The sequence below is a fragment of the Protopterus annectens genome, chromosome 1.part1 (genome assembly GCF_019279795.1).
Source record: "Protopterus annectens isolate FY-2018-M chromosome 1.part1, PAN1.0, whole genome shotgun sequence".
In the NCBI taxonomy this organism is placed as follows: domain Eukaryota; kingdom Metazoa; phylum Chordata; order Ceratodontiformes; family Protopteridae; genus Protopterus; species Protopterus annectens.
Window position 1 is genome coordinate 505,566,819 of NC_056726.1, and position 18,110 is coordinate 505,584,928.

Consider the following 18,110-nt stretch of genomic DNA (forward strand, 5'->3'; position numbering starts at 1 on the left):
GCTTCTGTGAATCTTGATATGGTAGTAAGCATCTTGGAGGTCTATCGAGCATATCCAGTCACATTCTCAAAGATAAGGTAGAATGGACTGTAGGGTGATCATCCAGAATTTCTGTTTGGCGACAGCCAGGTTTAAGGTTGACAGGTCCAAAATGGGTCTGAGGTCCCCCATCTTTTTTGGCACTAAAAAGTACCTGGAGTAAATGCCTGACCTGGACTCATCGGGGGGGGGGGGGGGCCAGTTCGATGGCTCATTTTTGAGGCAGTTTGGAAACCTCTAGCGCTCTCCCTTTGAGCAGGTGGACCATCTGGGAGGCGTTTTGGTTGGATAGGATTGTGTAACTTCTGGATATTATCTGAAGCACCCAACGATCTGCAGTTATGGACTCCCATGCCATTGGGTGCAATGATAATCTTCCCCCAACTGTCTCCAGAGTAGAACAGTTGGGTAACCCCTCAGGGATGCTGTACTGGCCTGTCCAAGAAGAGCTCCCTAGACCCAAAGTTCCTGGGATCTCCTCTGCCTCTGGGCACTAGGGTAAGAGTTGTCCTGAGAGTCCCAGGAAAACTGCGATTTCCAGAACCACATCTTCTTTTGCCCTCTCTGATTCCTGGAAAAGGACCTTTGAGGGCTAGAGAAGTGGATTCCGACGGCGGACAAAGTCTTCCCATCTTTTTCACTCTGGACAATGGTGTCACGTACGGTCTTCCCAAAGAGAGAAGAACTATCGAAGGGAGCATTTGTAAATGACACCTTGAAGGTGTCTGCAAACTGACAGTCTGAGCCAAGAGTGTCGCCTCATAGCTACGTCTGTCCCAGCCACCCTAGCTGCTCCTTCCGTAGCATGAGAAAGGAGATGCATGGACGTGTTTGACACTGATTTCAGAATAGACATCTTCGGAGAGAACAGACACTTGTCCTCCTGTGACAGAGACTCTGGGGGTGACTCAGCTAACTCTGTGACTAGGTCTCGCTGCAGTCATATAACGTGTGCCAAGTAGTTCAGCGCTCAGATGGAAAACATCACAGAAAAATACACTCACTTCCCAAATCGATCCACTGTCCTGGATTCCCTAGCCAGAGGGTGGACCGAGGAATTCTCTTGAGCCAGTTCCCTCTTGGTGGCTGCTGCAACCACCATAGCATCCACAGGGGATCCCTTATGCCATGCCTGTCTGTCAGAGAGTGGAGAGAGAATTCTGTCTGGGCGCTTGGGTATCGGCTCTATGGTGTCAGGCACCTTCCATGCCCACGTGGTGATAAGATCCACTAAAGGATCTGCCGGTGGGGACACCCAGGATGTAGATGGGTCCTTGCCAAAAGCCTCCAGGAACACCGATTCTTCGGTAGAACTTTTTGGGGCTGATCAACCTCCCCTCTGGTGGAGGATCTCCATGATGTCTCCAAAGGAGACATCCTCTGGAGGTGACCTGGGGGAACCTTCTCCTTCATCTAAATCAGTGTCTTCTGTAAGGGACTTGGGGGAGTCCAGGTGCCTCCTTTTGCACATGTGCTAATGATGAACCTCTTTAGTGGGACTCTCTGAAGAGGGCTCGTGAGCCATGGGGGGTTCTTCCAGGGGAACCACCCGGGGCTCCTCTAGCACGGGCTGTCCCTGAGAAGCTGAAGGGAGTCATAACCAAATCTGAGGGAGTCTGTGCAGAATCCAAGGAAATAGACTGGGGTATTGATCCTTGGGAGAGAACCCTCTCCACCGGGTTGAATGCCGATAGAGAGTGCACCTCCTTAGAACCCAACAAGGAGGAAGCTCTCCCCGGGTCCATCGTGAGGATCGGGGCCGAGGCTAAGGTAGCCAGAGCTCCGAAGGAACAGCTCAAATCTGACAAGGTCGGAGCCGAAGACACATCCATCCCCTCGGGTCTGACTCCTGTTCTCGGCCACGAGAGCTGCTAGGATCCCAGCTGGTCGGATCCGAGGAACTCAACGTAATCGCTGGAGTTGAGGTTGGAGGAACCATTGGTGCCAAATCCCCAGCTCCGAAGATCTTTGGATCCATATACCCCGAAACCGCAAGCCGGATCGGGGAAGGAGAAATTGGATGAAAGAATGGCATGGAGGTCCCCCCTCCAGCGGGAGAGGGGCCTGGCAAGTAACGCATCTAATTTGGGTCTGAATGACTCTCCTCATCATCCTGTCCATATCCATTTCAGAAAGACTCAGAGTCGAGAGCGAGGAAGTGACTTGACTTGGATCTGGCTGGTCGCTGAGAGGATTTGGAGGAAGGCCTCGGCTCTGTTGGCTCCAGGGAAAATCTGGGGGAGTGGAGCCTAGGAGAAACAGGTCTAGAGAAATTGGAAGGTGGGCTAGGGAAGGACTCCCAATCTGGAGACCATTTAGAAAGCCTATCCCCTATGGTCTCTCTGTCTCTCCCTCTCTCTGCATCCTTGTGTTTTTTGTCTCTACCTTTCACATCCCTTTCAGCAGGTCTAGCGGAAGGGTGAGTCCCAGTCTGAGGGGGGGGGGGGGGGGTTGGGCGCGAGTTGTAGAAGCCGAGGCTGAAGTATCTAAAGTAGATGCTGGAAGCAGACCTTTTGCCACCAGTTTAGCCTTCCTATCTTTTAGGGCCCTCAGATTAAATCCTGCACAAACACTGCATTGGGCGGACAAATGAGCTACGCCCAGGCAAACAAAATATAGAGTGTGACCATCCGCTGGTGAAAGCTTATGGTCACATTCTGTGCAATTTCTAAAGGTAGGTTTTGGCTGTTCAGACATCCCAAAACAACAGCAGCCACACCTAGAAAACCACAACACACTACCTGACCACTCGCACACTAAGGGAAGGAAAGGGCTTACACAAAGACTATCTCACAAAAACTATAAACTTTTTTTTTTTTTTTTTTTACAACAACCGATGAACAAGTGTTAGGGGGAGGAAAAGGGAACTAACTGAGAAACTCTCTCGACACAAAATCCCCAAAAATCACTTACAGTAAACTTTAAAGCTCAGAGCTAGGGAGATCATGATGCTGATACACGAAGCGGCAAACAAGATGGGGAAGGGAAGAGATGGTGGTGTGTTATGGGTAAGGGGGAGGAGCTTGCAGCAGATGCTTGTATCCGATATGGATCCAAATACCCACAGGTTGCAGATAAAATGAAATTAACTATTTCAGATGTGGTGTTTGTGATATAATCCAGCGTAATTGGAAAATTCTTTCCTCTGACGATAAATTAAATACCATCATAGGAAGTAGACCCAATTTTACATTCAGGCACAATCAAAATTTAAAGGATATGTTATGCCATTAGCATATACCTTTACGTGAAATGAAGTTATCTGTCGCTAGACAGGGCACTTTTCCTTGCAGGTGTTGCAAGGCTTATTCATTAACTAACAGTCAAAACAGATTTGAACATCCTGTTACAAAGGAGGAGTATGTTTTTGAATTATATGCAGATTGTCAGACCACAAATATTGTTTATCTAGCTTTGTGTAGAAACTGTATAGGTTTCCACATTGGTAAGAATAAATGCAAATTAAAAGACAGAATTTTGAAACATATGCCTTCTGTGTGATTAAAGGATCTACACAATACTTTGTATCAACACATTGAGGTTAATCCTGGGCATAGTTTTTCTTTTATGGTTACAGATAAGGTTAGTTTGAATGTGAGGGGTGGGGATGTAGTAATAAGACTGTATATAATGAAATGAGATGGATTTTAGAACTGGGAGCCAACTGACCCCAGATACAAAATGGAAATCTTCCTTTAAAACCGGCTCTTAAAAAACAGAGGGTAAAGTACTGAAGTATGATTGGACAACTGGAATTTTAACTTGTTTAAATGTTGTCAGCTGTTACTGATTTTGTATGTTCATCTGAAGAAGGGTTTATCCCAAAAGCGCTTATGAAGAGATTTTATTAAATAATTTGGACTTTATTTGGCCTGTTGGTTTGTTGGTCTTCATACTTAATTCACTTTGGACTGTTTTGGAGCATTTAACCTTGTGGGTGATATTCTCTATTCATTGACTGTTTGAATACTTAAGAAATATGTAGCTAAGATAAACAGGAAAAGTACATATTCAGATAGTTTTACTACACTTTTTTTAGTTCACATCCCTTTCACCAAAAATGCTCAGTCATCAAAGGGCAGTTCGTTAGAGGGGCCAGGATGGTGAGCCTAGAAACTGACTTTGCAGATGAAATATTGTTTATGAAAAACATGTTTATAAGACATGGGTACCCCATGGACATGTTGGATGGACTATCTGATGAAGTAGTTCATAAAAGACATGCAGGCCAGTATAAACCTATCTTAGCTATCAGGCTGGAAAATTAGAAGTTATGTACCTACTATAACGTTCCATGTTAGTTGTCTTCTTCTCGCCTTCTTTCTTGCTGGATGGGTTCGGAGCCGATCCTCGGCTCCGACTCGGCCACTCTAAAAGCTCGAGGGCTAGTTCCACCGGCTCGAGGCTCCCCTATATCCCACAATGCTAGGCGCTAACTCCTCAGATCTCGTTTGAAAGCTAAGGCCAGCAAGAAAATTCCATAAAGAACAAAGAAAAACTCCTCTAGGTCTGTCCTGGCTAGGGGGAAGGAGGGTGGGACGCAAGAAAGAAGGCGAGAAGAAGACAACTAACATGGAACGTTATGGTAGGTACATAACTTCTAAATGTTAAGTTGTCAATCTCGCCTTCATTCTTGCTGGATGGGACCGCGTCCCTAGCACCTTGTCCCGGGTGGCCTATCGGAAGAGACTCTTGAGTACAGTGGAACCAAAGTTGGCTCGGTCTCTAGAGGCCAAGTCCAACTTATAATGAGAAATGAAGGTATGGGGAGAAGCCCAAGTAGCTGCAGAACAAATTGAATCAATAGGCAACCTATCTTGGAAAGCTATAGAAGTGGCTAAAGCTCTAGTTGAATGAGCCCTGGGTTTGGATGGCAACTGTTGATGTCTTATCTCATACACTAGGGTAATCAGCAGTAAGCCATCTAGAGAGAGACACTTTAGAAACTGGAAGGCCCATTCTACCTTCTGCATAAGAAACAAACAGTTGGTCAGATTTCCTGAATTGTTTGGTCCTGTCTAAATAGTACCTAAGTTGGCGATGAACATCTAAACAGTGTAACTTTTGTTCTGACCTATTAGAATAATTTGGGAAGAAAACAGGAAGCTCAATGGTTTGATTCAAATTTGCCAGTGAAGCTACCTTGGGCAAAAAAGACGGGTTAGTACGTAAGGACACCCTATCCTTATGAAATACAAGATAAGGGGGTCGACAACACAGAGCATGGAGTTCAGAGACTCTTCTAGCTGAAGTGATAGCTACTAAAAAGAGTGTTTTCCAAGAAAGTAGCTTTATTGAACATGAAGCCGCAGGTTCAAAGGGGGAAAGAATTAAGGACGTCAGAACCAAGTTGAGATCCCATTGGGGAGGAGGATCTCTAATGGGTGGTTTGAGGAGAAAAACTCCCTTTAAAAAGGCTTTGCAGAGTTTGTGAGACATAATGGAGGACTCTGAGACTCCAACATGAAAGTTTGAAATTGCTGCCAATTGAACTCTAATGGTAGACGGAGACGAACCTGAGTGGAAAAGTTCGGCTAGAAAGTCTAGAACTGATTGAATGGATGCAGTGAAAGGATCTATATTCTTAGACTGTGCCCAATAGGAAAAACGTTTCCACTTGTTATGATAAATCTTCCGAGTGGAAGATTTATGAGAGGCTATCAAGATATCTCTAACTGAGTGAGATATCAGAGGAAGCCTGGCTAAAGTTGGAATTGGAGGAACCACGCTGTGAGGTTCAGAGGAGGAAGGGAGTGGTGCAACTGACCCGACTGATGGGTCAAGAGGTCTGGAACTGGGTCCAGATGCCAAGGTTGCTCCAACAGATAACGGTGGAGAAAAGGGAACCAAACCTGTCGAGGCCAGTAAGGGGCAATGAGGATCATGGAAGCTTCCTGAGCGATGGCTTTCTGTATCAGCTGAGATATCAGTGGGAAGGGAGGAAAAGCATACAGAAGTCCCCGGGGCTAAACGTGCACTAGAGCGTCTCTGCTGGGGTGGCCTGGTTGGGGAAAGAGGGTGAAAAAATCGTCGCACTTGCTGTTTTGGGAAGTAGTGAAAAGGTTGCAGCAAGGCCGGCCCCACTTTCGAAAAACTTTCTCCAACACTGAATTCTTCAGAGACCACTCGTGAGGCATGAGAATAGCTCTGCTCAATTTGTCTGCAATCACATTGGACTTCCCGGGGATGTGCGTTGCTAACAGAAATCGTTGAGAAGAAATCGCCCATTGCTACAATCTGAGTGCCTCTCGACATAGGGGGTAAGATCTGGTTCCGCCTTGTTTGTTGATGTACCACACTACAGACATGTTGTCTGTCTGAATTGCTATAGTTCCCTTGGGAAGAGAGTCTTGTAAAGCTTGCAACGCTAGAAGCACTGCTCTCATCTCTAGGACGTTTATGTGCAAGTGGCACTCGAATGGTTGCCACATGCCCTGGACTGTCCTGCCCTGGTAATGCCCCCCCCACCCGATCAGGGAGGCGTCTGTTGTCACTGTAGCAACCGGAGGGGGAGGAACGAAAGGTCTCCCTAGGAGGAGCTGGGGAGATGTGATCCACCAAGAGAGGTGATTCTTGCACGATTGAGTTATCCGAATAGGATGGGACATTGGAAGTCTTTGGTAAGACCATTGTGTGAAAAGCATCCATTGTAAAATTCTCATATGGAAGTGAGCTAATGGTAGAAGGGGGATGGCCGCCGCCATAATTCCTAAGACTTTCAGGATCAGTCTGGCTTTGACTTTGTTGCTCTGCAAGACAAGAGAGACCTGCCTGTGTATGTCTGCTATTCTCTGCTCTGTGAGTCTAGCTGACATATTGACTGTGTCTAGATTTGCGCCTATGAAGGTAATAACACGACAAGGCGACAAGACAGACTTTTCATAGTTTATTGAAATGCCTAGTGCCTGACGTGTGAAAGGTGTAGTCTCTGGCGAGAAGTAAAAGATGCCTGGTGGGGGCTGTAAGGAGCCAGTCATCTAAATAAGGAAACACCTGGAATCCTTGTCATCTCAGATGAGAGGCTACCACTGCCATGCATTTGGTAAACACTTGGGGGGCTGTAGTGAGACCAAAGGGCAGGGCTCTGAATTGAAAATGACTGGTTCCCAGCCTGAAGCAGAGAAACCTCCTGGAGCGTCGATTCATTCTGATGTGACAGTACGCGTCCTGGAGATCTATCGAGCACATCCAGTTGTCCCGCCCCAAAAGGGGTAGAATGGACTGCAGCGTGACCATCCAGAACTTTGTTTTCTTGACAAAGTTGTTCAAGTTGCTGAGATCCAGAATGGGTCTCCAGTCCCCTGTTTTCTTTGGAACCAAAAAGAATTTGGAGTAGATTCCGGATCCTGTTTGGTCTGCTGGAACTGGTTGAATGGCTCTTTTTGCGAGCAGCTTTGAAATTTCTAAAGCTGCTTGCTCCCTTTGACTGGGTGGAACGTTTGGAAGGGATTTTTTGGATTGCTTCGGAATGAAAAGGAAAGGGATTGTGTAGCCTTCGGAAATGATAGACTGTACCCACTTGTCTTGAGTTAGGGATAGCCAGGCTTCTGGGTACAGTGACAACCTTCCCCCGACTGCCTCCGAAGGTGGACAATCGGGCAACACCTCAGGGATGCTGAAAGGGCTTGTCGGAAAAGGATTCTCGACTACCCTGATTCTGCGGGCCCCCTCTGCCTCTAGGACGGCGTCTACCATTATTGTTCTCCCCTCTGCCTCTAGAGGGGAATCGACTCTGTGCATCAGGCAAATCTCCTTGAGATTGTTTGTGGAACCACATCTTTCCCCCCTTCTGGCCTTTGCGGTAAGGTCTAGAAGGAGTAGAAAAACGGACTCCGACGGCAGAGAGAGTTTTGCCATCAGTCTCGCACCTAGTCAGGGTTTCCTTCACTTGAGGACCAAAGAGGGATGATCCATCAAAGGGGGAATTAGTGAAGGACATCTTGAAAGGGTCCGCAAAGTTACATAGCCGCATCCAGGCATGCCTACGCAAGGCCACACCTGTACCTGCCGCTCTACTTGCTCCATCCGCCGCATATGAAAGGAGGCGCATGGAGAAGTTAGTTATAGAATTAAGGGTTGCCAGCTGAGAGTTCATCCTATCCTGAAAACCCGCAGCTGTTGGGTCCTTCAACATTTCACTCGCTTCCTTGAGCAAATCCCTCTGAAGATGAGTGAAATGACACAGCTAATTCAGCGATCTCATAGTAAAGGTCGCTGACGAGAACATCCACTTCCCGTACCTGTCGATCGACCTAGACTCTTTGTTAGGAGGATGAACAGGCACCGAAGGATCAGCTAACTCCTTCTTGGTGGCCGCAGCCACCACCATAGCATCAACAGAGACGCCTTTGGTCAAAAATTCTTTGTCCTTGGGGGCCGTAATGAATTTTGATGGTCTCCTGGGGGTGGGTTCCACTGAATCAGGAGCCGCCCAAGCCTTCTTTGCCACCATTTGCATAAGGGGGTCAAAGGGAGGGGACACCCAGGAGGTGGAAGGGCGAGAGCCAAATGCCTCAAGATACACTGATTCATCCTCTGAAGGGTTGAGGGCTGGCCAATTCCCCCTCTGTTTTAAGATTTCAAGGATGTCTACAAAGGAGACATCTTCAGAGGGGGAACGAGGGGAACCTTCAGAATCCTCTAAATCAGTGTCAGAGGTGACAGACTCAGGGGAGTCAATGTGCTTCCTCTTGCACTGCCTCTTCCTAGGGGGCTCTCCTACAGGATCAGGAGAGGCCTCGGAAGAGGAGGAGATCCCCACAGGGGAAACTTGAGGAGCTGGCTCTCTACGGTTGGGGATGAGAGAGTGAGTAGAAATCACCGGAGGCACCATGGGGGGAAGGGCAGGAGACAACTGTGTAGTTGAACCTGGTTCTAACACGCTCCTCATGACCTCGAAGGCACCTCTGTCAGGCAGAGCCGGAGATCTCCTTTCCAAAAAACTGAAAACCTCCCCCGGCACCAACAGTGATGGCTCTGAGGCCGATGTCGGAGCCGAACTCCCAGCGCCGAAGCACCGAGAGGGAGAGTGGGGTCGGACAAGGGTCCGATGCCACTCGCCCCCTCGGAGCCGACGAGGGAAGTCTGGCGCCGAGATTCTTCCAAGGAAGACATCGGAGCAGATGACGGAACCGAAGACAAAGGTATCTGTTCCGACGCCACCACAGTCTCGGGTCCGAGCCGCACTGGCTCCGAACTCAAAAGAGTCAGAGGAGGAATATTTTGAGTGATGGGAATCGTTCTCGACTGTTGAGTCGGACTTTGAAGCATCTGGGCTAGTGCCTCGGACTTAAGAAGTCGACTCACTACTCTCTGAAGGTCATGGTCCGATAACCTGGAAGACCTAGAAGAGTGGGATCTATGGCTCCGTTCAGACAGCAAAGGAGATGCTGGAGCTGAATGAACGGAGCCGATAGATGGAGATCGGGACCTTTTTCTAGATGTCGGTTCCGACAACTTGATCAGAGCCGACTCAGCTATGTCTTCCTCAGCTCCAGCCGGAGCCGAGGACACCGTAGGGGCTTTTATTCGAGATTCATCGGCTCCGGCCGGAGCCGATGTTCGAATAGCCTTAGGACCTCCAGAAGACGGCTCAGAGGCTGGAGCCAAAGGTCTGGAAGGCTTTGAGGGTTTCCCCGATGATTGAGTCGAGGGACCCTCAGGCTTCAATAAACCCCTTAAAATGAGTTTATTTTTTCGCTCCTGCAGGACTCTAGGGCTGAAGCCATGGCAAACAGCACATGAGTCCTGCAGGTGCAAAGGTCCCAGGCAGTACACACAAGAAGTGTGACCGTCTGTCAGAGACATCTTCTGACAGCACGAGTCACACTTCTTAAAGCCTGAGACCTTTGATTCCTTAGACATATCTAAGGGGAAAGTGTAACCACACAACACACACACACCGATTACACTTAAAAAAATAATTAAACTAACTTAAATTAAGTTAAAGGTAAATATTAATAAAATCCCTACAAAACACAGTCACTCACTACTAGGAAGGGAGGGACTGGGCCTAGGGCCCAAGGGAAAATTTCTATAGTTTTTTTGGAAAAAGGGGGGGAAATTAACAGGGAATCGATGGACTACTTTACAATAACTATTTATAAAAAAATAACTTAAAATAAGGAGAAAAAGGCTAAGAAAACTAGTTTCTATACCAAAAACTAACCTGAGCCGGTAGGAACGCACCTCAATTGCTGTAGCGGCAAACGAGATCTGAGGAGTTAGCGCCTAGCATTGTGGGATATAGGGGAGCCTCGAGCCGGAGGAACTAGCTCTCGAGCTTTTAGAATGGCAGAGTCGGAGCCGAGGATCGGCTCCGAACCCATCCAGCAAGAATGAAGGCGAGATTGACAACTTAACATCAATATACTTACTGATAACACTTCTAAAGTTCCAATGGAGTTTATGGGTGACAGTAATATAGAAACAATTAATTTTAGTATTAGCTTCATTACCCCCTATTCAATAGATGCTATGTGTTTACAGCAAATATTGTCAAAAAACTGGAGACTCCTAAGGGATGACTCTATCATTAGGAATAAAACAGATGAACACCCTTGACTTATTTTTAAAAGGGGCTGGAACATGAATACTATTTTTGAAGCCAAGTTAAGACCATGGCTTAGAAATGCTGGAATGTTCAAGTGTGAAGCATGTGGATAGTGCAAACACATGGATATAGGCAGGACCTTTACTGTGAATGATGTAAAATATAATGTAACTATGAAATTTAATGGCAATTCAAAAATGGTTGCCTATTTAGCCAAGTACCAATGCTGTACCAGGTTCTACATTGAACAATTTTAAAGTATCAATAGAAAAAAAGATGGATAATGCTTTGGCCAAACATGTTATAGACAACCTCACACACTATTTTAAATTTAGCGTTATAGACCAAGTTGTCTTCAACCCAAGAGTAGGGCCGCATAATTTGGCAGCTACGTCTTAATGCCCATGCTTTCCCCGGGTTGAATGATATGTGTTCTAACACCTGTTTGTTAAAGTTAAAAAGTCTTGAAAGATAAGGCTTTTGTTTTTTTAATATTGCTTTTTAATTATTATGTATATAAATTAGAAGTTATGTACTCACCATAACATTCCATCTGAGTAGGTACTTCATTTGTCTGCAACCTGTGGGTCTCGGATCCGACCTCGGATCCGACCGGCAGCTTTCCAAGCTTCAAGATCCGAGCTCCTAGCTCCTTCCCTCTACCCACAATCCTCTGTCACCACCACACTACCTCAGATCGGTTTTGCTGTATCACCTGAAAAAAACCTGTAAAAAAAACAGGTTCAGATATTCTCAAAAATCATAAAGATCCTAGAAACCCGATACAGGTTAGGGGGATGGCAGGGGGGGGATGGTTGCAGACAAATGAAGTACCTACTCAGATGGAACGTTATGGTGAGTACATAACTTCTAAATCTGAAGTAGTTACTTCATTTGTTCTGCAACCTATGGGACAGAGTCCCCAGCTACCTAAACAAGAAACCTGGGTGGTCTATGGGAGGATATTCCGAAGCACCGCGGAGCCAAAGGACGCCCTGCTTCTAGATATCATGTCCAGCTTATAATGAGAAATAAACGTATGAGCAGAGGCTCAAGTGGCTGCTGAACATATGTCATCCAACGGCATCCTGGACCAGAAGGCTGCAGAAGTTGCGATGGACCTTGTGGAATGTGCACGGATTTTGAATGGGGTTGTTTTGCCTGATGCCTTATAAGCCTGAGAAATACATTGACAAATCCAATTAGCCAGTGTCACTTTGGATATAGGTTTTTCCATGAATGAGGGAACAAATGACACAAAAAGTTGATCAGCCTTACGAACATCTTTGGTCCTGTGCAGGTAAAAATGCAACTGTCCATGTACATCTAGTGTATACAACATGTATTCTCCCTTATTTAGAAAATTTTTGAAAAACACTGGCAGATTGATAGTCTGATTGATATTTGCCACAGATGCCACTTTTGGTAAGAAAGACGGGTTAGTCCTGAGAGACACTCTGTCATTGTGGAAAATAAGATAGGGAGGTTTCATGCACAAAGCTTGGAGCTCAGAAACCCTTTTAGCAGAAGTTATGGCTACCAAGAATGCTGTTTTCCAGGACAGAAATTTAAGGGGTACAGAAGCTGCAGGTTCAAATGGAGGTTTCGTTAAGGCTTGCAGAACAAAGGTTAAGTCCCAAGGGGGAGTCACGGATTTCACTGGTGGCTTGAGAAGGAAAACGCCACGCAAGAATGTCTTACACAATTTTGTAGATGCTAGAGATCCTAATCCGTCTCCCACATGAAAATGGGATAATGCTGCCAACTGTACTTTGACCGTTGATGCACTGGCCCCTTGTTCAAAAATCATGGACAAAAAATCCAATACTGTAGGAATCGGAACAGTAAATGGGTTGAGACCTTGGCTGTTAGCCCAGATAGAAAATCGTTTCCACTTACTATTATAGATTTTCCTGGTGGACGGTTTATGAGCCGCTACCAGAATAGTTTTCACTGGTGACGAGATACCGGGAGTCCTTGCCATTAGTGGAACTGGATCAACCAAGCCGCGAGCTTGAGGTTGACCAGGTTCGGTGTTAGGCACCCCGTTGGGTGCGATATCAGATCTGGAATGGGATCCAGGATTAAAGGGGGGAGAGACTGTGAGACCGCAGGTATGGAAACCAGATTTGACGAGGCCAGAATGGGGCTATGAGGATAATTTTGCTCCACAACCATGCGGCTTTCTGAATGAACTTCGCCATGAGCGGAAGTGGGGGGTAAGCACAAAGTAGACCGGGAGGCCAAGCATGAATCAGAGTGTCTCTGGGGCTCTCCCCTTCTGGGGGAAGAATTGCGAAGAACTTGCTGCATTTTGTGTTTTGGGGAGTAGCAAAGAGATCGCAGCGAGGCCAACCCCACTTGCGGAAAATTTCCTTCGCAATTTTCAGATTGAGAGACCACTCGTAAGGACTGAGAATTACTCAACTCAATTTGTCTGCCAGAATGTTGGATCATCCCGGAATGTGCATTGCTATCAGAAAGCGGTTGGTGAATATCGCCCATTCCCAAACTCTCATGGCTTCTCGACAAAGAGGGTAGGATTTGGTTCCCCCTTGTTTGTTTATATACCAGACCACTGACATATTGTCTGTCTGTATTGCAATCGTTCCTAGAGGTAGAAGGTCTTGGAGAGCCTGCAACACTAGAAGCACCGCCCTCATCTCCAGAACATTTATGTGCAAAGCGGTCTCCGACGAGGTCCACGTACCTTGGACGTTTCTGCACAAACAATGCCCCCCCCCCACCCTAGGCGAGAAGCATCCATGGTTAACGTGACCAGGGGGGGCGGGGGAATCACAAAGGGTCTCCCTTGCCTGAGTTCTGGGGAGTGAAGCCACCACAGGAGGGATTCCGTGCAAACTCTGCTCAGGGGGATAGGAGTGTTCAATGGGTGGAGTAACAGTGACCATTGAACTTGGAGTGTCCACTCTAATATACGCATCCTTAGGTGAGCATGGAGACAGAGGCCAATAGCCGCTGCCATCGAGCCTAGTGCCCTCAGGTCTAACTCCGCCGGCGGAGCCTTGGTGTGAAGAAGAGCTAAAACTTGGAGTGAGAGACTGGACAGCCTGTCTGAGGTCAAGGAGGCCCGAGAAGATCGGGAATCTAGCCTGGCTCCTATGAAAGCTAATGCTTGCACAGGATGAAGAAAAGACTTCGGTATGTTGACTGAGATGCCCAAGCTGTCGGCAAGAGACAGCACATAGTCTCTCGCGATACAAAGTTGATGCCTGTTGGTTGCTGTGAGGAGCCAGTCGTCTAGGTACGGAAAGACCCTTATGCCCTGAAGCCTCAGGTGGGCCGCAACCACTGCCATGACTTTAGTGAACACCTTGGGGGCTGAGGTGAGTCCAAACGGAAGGACCCTGAACTGGTAATGACTGGCCCCTAGCCGGAAGCGGAGGAATCTCCTGGACCATCTGTCCATTAGAATGTGGTAGCACGCGTCCTTGAGGTCTATAGAGCACATCCAGTCATTCTCCTGCATTAAGGGGAGAATAGATTGTAGAGTGACCATCCGGAATTTTTCTTTGGGAACAAACATGTTCAGGCGGACAAGTCTAGAATGGGCCTGAGGTCCCCCGTCTTTTTTGGCACTAAAAAGAACCTTGAGTAGTAGCCCAATCCAGATTGGTCTGGGGGGACCCACTGGATGGCTCTTTTTTCTAACAAATTTGAAATCTCTACGGTCGCCGCCTCTCTTTGATTGGGTGGGACATTATGCAGGCGACCACCTGAGGGAGGACGAAATAGGAAGGGAATTTTGTAGCCTCTGGATATAATTCGGAGCACCCATCAATCGTTCGTGATGGATTCCCACATTGACAGGTGCTTCGTTAAACGCCCCCCGACTGTCTCCAGAGCAGGACAGTCGGGTAAGCCCTCAGAGCTGCTGCGCGGGTCTCTCAGAAAAAGGCTCCCTAGACCCGAAGTTACGCGGTCCCCCTCTGCCTCTGGGCCGGCGTCCACCCTGCCCTCCTCTGCCTCTGGAGGGTGCGGAGTCCGAAGCTGGATAGGATTGCTGAGACTTGCGGAACCACAGCTTCTTTTGCCCCCTCTGATTCCTTGAGAAGGAACGTTGGGGGCTCGAGGAGCAGACTCTGATGGCAGACAGCGTCTTCCCGTCCTTCTCACTTTGGACTAGTGTATCTCGTATGGTCTTGCCAAAAAGCAAAGAACCGCCAAAGGGTGCGTTCGTGAAGGACGCCTTGAAAGGTTCTGCTAAATTACAAAGACGGAGCCAGGCGTGACGTCTCAAGACAACACCTGCTCCGCTGGCCCTTGCGGCTCCCTCCGTAGCATAAGACAGTAGCTGCATGGACGTATTTGAAATGGACTTGAGAGTGGCCATGCGTGTCGAGAACACGGTTTTGTCCTCGACCGACATGGACTCAGGAGGAGGTGCAGTGTAGTTCTTATTCAAATCCCGTTGCAGCCTGATGATATGCGCCATATAATTCAGCGCCCTCACGGAGAAGGTTGCTGAAGCAAAGGTCCTCTTCCCTATACGGTCCAGCGCCCGGGACTCCTTGTCCGGCGGGTGTACCGTGGAGGTCTCCTGGGAGAGTTCTTTTTTAGTGGCAGCAGCCACCAACATGGCATCAACTGGAGACCCTTTGGCCCAAGCCTGCCTGTCTGAAGGGGGGGCTAAGGATTTTATCCGGTCGATGTGGGATAGGCTCCACGGTGTCGGGTTCCTACCAAGCCCTGGTAGTCAGGAGATCTACCAGGGGATCTGCCGGTGGGGACACCCAGGAGGTAGATGGGCCCACTTCAAATGCCTCCAGAAATATGGACTCATCCGAGGAAGGTTTTTGGGCAGACCCCCCCCCCCCAATATGCAACATTTCCATGATGTCTCCAAAGGAGACATCCTCGGGGGGTGACCTTGGGGAACCTTCCCTTTCCTCTAAGTCCGTATCTGTGGTGACGGACTCAGGGGAGTCCATGTGCCTCCTTTTACACGTCCATTTACGAGGCACCTCCTCTGTGGGACTATCAGAAGAGGGCTCGTCAACGGCCTCTTGTTCCTCCGAGGGAACCAACTGGAGGGTCTGAGCAGGCTGTCCCGATGGAAGGATGATGGAAGTTAGGCCCGTATGCAGTGGGGGGGGGGGTGGAGGGATCCAAAGCCCGAGTCGAGGACCTGGAAGACTTCGACAGTACCCTCTCCACTACCTCGAACGCCGAGGGAGAACTACTTTCTTCCGGCCCCGAAAGCAGTCTCCTCGGCTCCGAGATAGAGATCGGGGTCGGAGCCGAAGCCATCGGATCCGAAAGGGAGGTGCTCTCCGACATAGGCTGCGCCGAAGATGCACCCGCTCCCACGGATCCGACGCTCAGCCCACGGCCCCGAGAGCTCGGATCCGAGATACTCGAAGGTATGGTCAGTGTCAAGAAGGCTTGGGCCACCGGCGCCGACAAAACCCCGGCTCCAAAAGGGCCTGGATCCGAAGGCTCCAAAACTCGGATCCGGGTTGAAGAAGGAGAAATCGGGGCAAATATTGAAGCTGCACTCCCCCCCTGTGGAGGGGGGGCAGGAGCACCCCCATCTGCATTTGGGTCTGCAAAAACCGACGCATCATCCTATCCATGTCGGCGTCGGAGAGAGACCTAGTAGATCTAGAGGAGGTCGTAGAGGCGGGTCTGGAGGGCCGCCTCGACGACCTCGAGGGTGATAGGAGCTCCTCCTCCAGCTCCGGTGAGAAGGAAGGAGATCGGAGCCGAGAAGGAGAAGGTCCGGACACCCTCGGAGGTGATTTAACAATTTTTGAAGGCGGAGCCGAGGGATGAGGCTCGGCTCGCCTCTTGTGTCTGTGCTTCTCCCTGTGCTTATCCCTAGAAGGAGAAGACTGAACTTCCTTCGTACTCAAGGCAGTAGTGGGAGGTTGAGTCCCAGCCTGAGTCGAGGGAATCAGGGGTGTCGAAGCTACCTGGGTAGCCTGCACCTTGGAGGGAGAGGAGGAAGACGCCTCCTCCGGGGGGAAGCAATCCCGCCAGAATAAGCCTGTTCCTTCTGTCCCTCACAGCCCGGGGGTTGAAGGCTGTGCAAACCTGGCAGTCTGAAGACAAATGGACAACCCCCAGGCATATAACGCACTGAGTGTGGCCATCAGCTGGGGAAAGCTTATGGCCACACCCAGTGCACTTTGAAAAAATAGCTTTATGGCCTTCGGCCATTTTGCTGACACACACACTCACACGCCCAAACACCTAGAGGAAGGGTTTGAAAAAAGAAAACGTAATCCCGAAAACAAAAAAGGGCAGAGAAACACTCACAATACTCTCCTTTTTAAGTTTTAAAGTTTTTAGAAAAATTTCTGAAAGAAAATTATTCACTTCCCTGTCTAAGCTCAGGAGCTCTTCACAAGATGCTTGTTATTCAAGCCGCAGCAAAAACGATCTGAGGTAGTGTGGTGGTGACAGAGGATTGTGGGTAGAGGGGAGGAGCTGGGAGCTCGGATCTTGAAGCTTGGAAAGCTGCCGGTCAGATCCGAGACCCACAGGTTGCAGAAGAAATGAAGTAACTACTTCAGATCAACTATTAAGCTGTTTAGGTTCATATGTAAAAATATATATAAAAATGTAATAAAAGTTTGAGTGTATAAAAGTAATTTTTTGTATATACATCTTTTAAATTTTTTATTTTTGATTAACATTTTGAATGTAACCCTAAGCGTTTTTGTCTATGATGGCAACGCACTAGTATTGTAACCAGAAATGAGGCTAATCTTGTTATTTAGGGTGGGCTAATTAAAATGAGGTTTTGGCTCTTGTTTTTTATCTGATAAAGTTTGAGTACCACCTTAGACGAAAACCACTTAACATCTTTGGCTGTAGCAAGTTCCCATTTATTGTCATTTTTTTTAGACTTTAAAAATTCACTAAAGATCACTCTGTCAACAAAGTGGTTGTGTAAACTGGTGTAACTAAGGAAATGATTTTTTTGAGCTGGATACAGGATCTGAATTGCGTACATATACTAAGGCCTTGTTAAGTTCAATTCTGGTGGCTGCCAAAATAAGTAATTGCTAGAAACTGGAAATCAAAGTTTAATCCAGCCATACTGGAATTAGTGAATATTGTAACAGAGATAAAATAACTGCAAGCGGGATGTTTAGAAAAGGGAAGGAGGAAATTACACACAAAAAAAATGGAACTTGTGGGAACACTACATGCAGAAAAAGTTTTGAGGAAGGAATGAGGTTTAAGAGAAGGCAGGAATTGACCAATCTATGTAATGTTGGATTGATTATATTATACAAAAAATATATGTGATGTATAATGTTTGTAATTGTGAACATGTTAATATGGTTTGCTTTATTTTATACAACTGTAAGTTTGCCTGTGTCACAAGTGATAATTCAATAAAGGTGTGTGAATAGACAGAGATTAAATAACTATGTAACTGACACAAATGACATACCAATACTGAATCCAGCTTCTGTCTCACTTTTTGCATTCTTGTTGAAATTCTAGCAGCACTGGCAAATTTGTCAAATAAGGGTGAAGACTG

At 47.6% G+C, this 18,110-nt stretch overlaps 1 protein-coding gene across 1 annotated transcript in view; it reads right to left on the reverse strand.

Annotated features, from left to right (window-relative positions):
• The window catches only part of AHI1 (Abelson helper integration site 1), a 2,471,520-nt gene that overhangs the window by 365,575 nt on the left and 2,087,835 nt on the right, over positions 1-18,110 (reverse strand). Inside the window, exon 17 of the mRNA XM_044087109.1 lies at positions 18,021-18,110. This exon is cut by the window's right edge and continues 113 nt beyond it. Within this exon, the coding sequence (XP_043943044.1) occupies positions 18,021-18,110 (90 nt within the window). The remainder of the gene's footprint in view (positions 1-18,020) is intronic.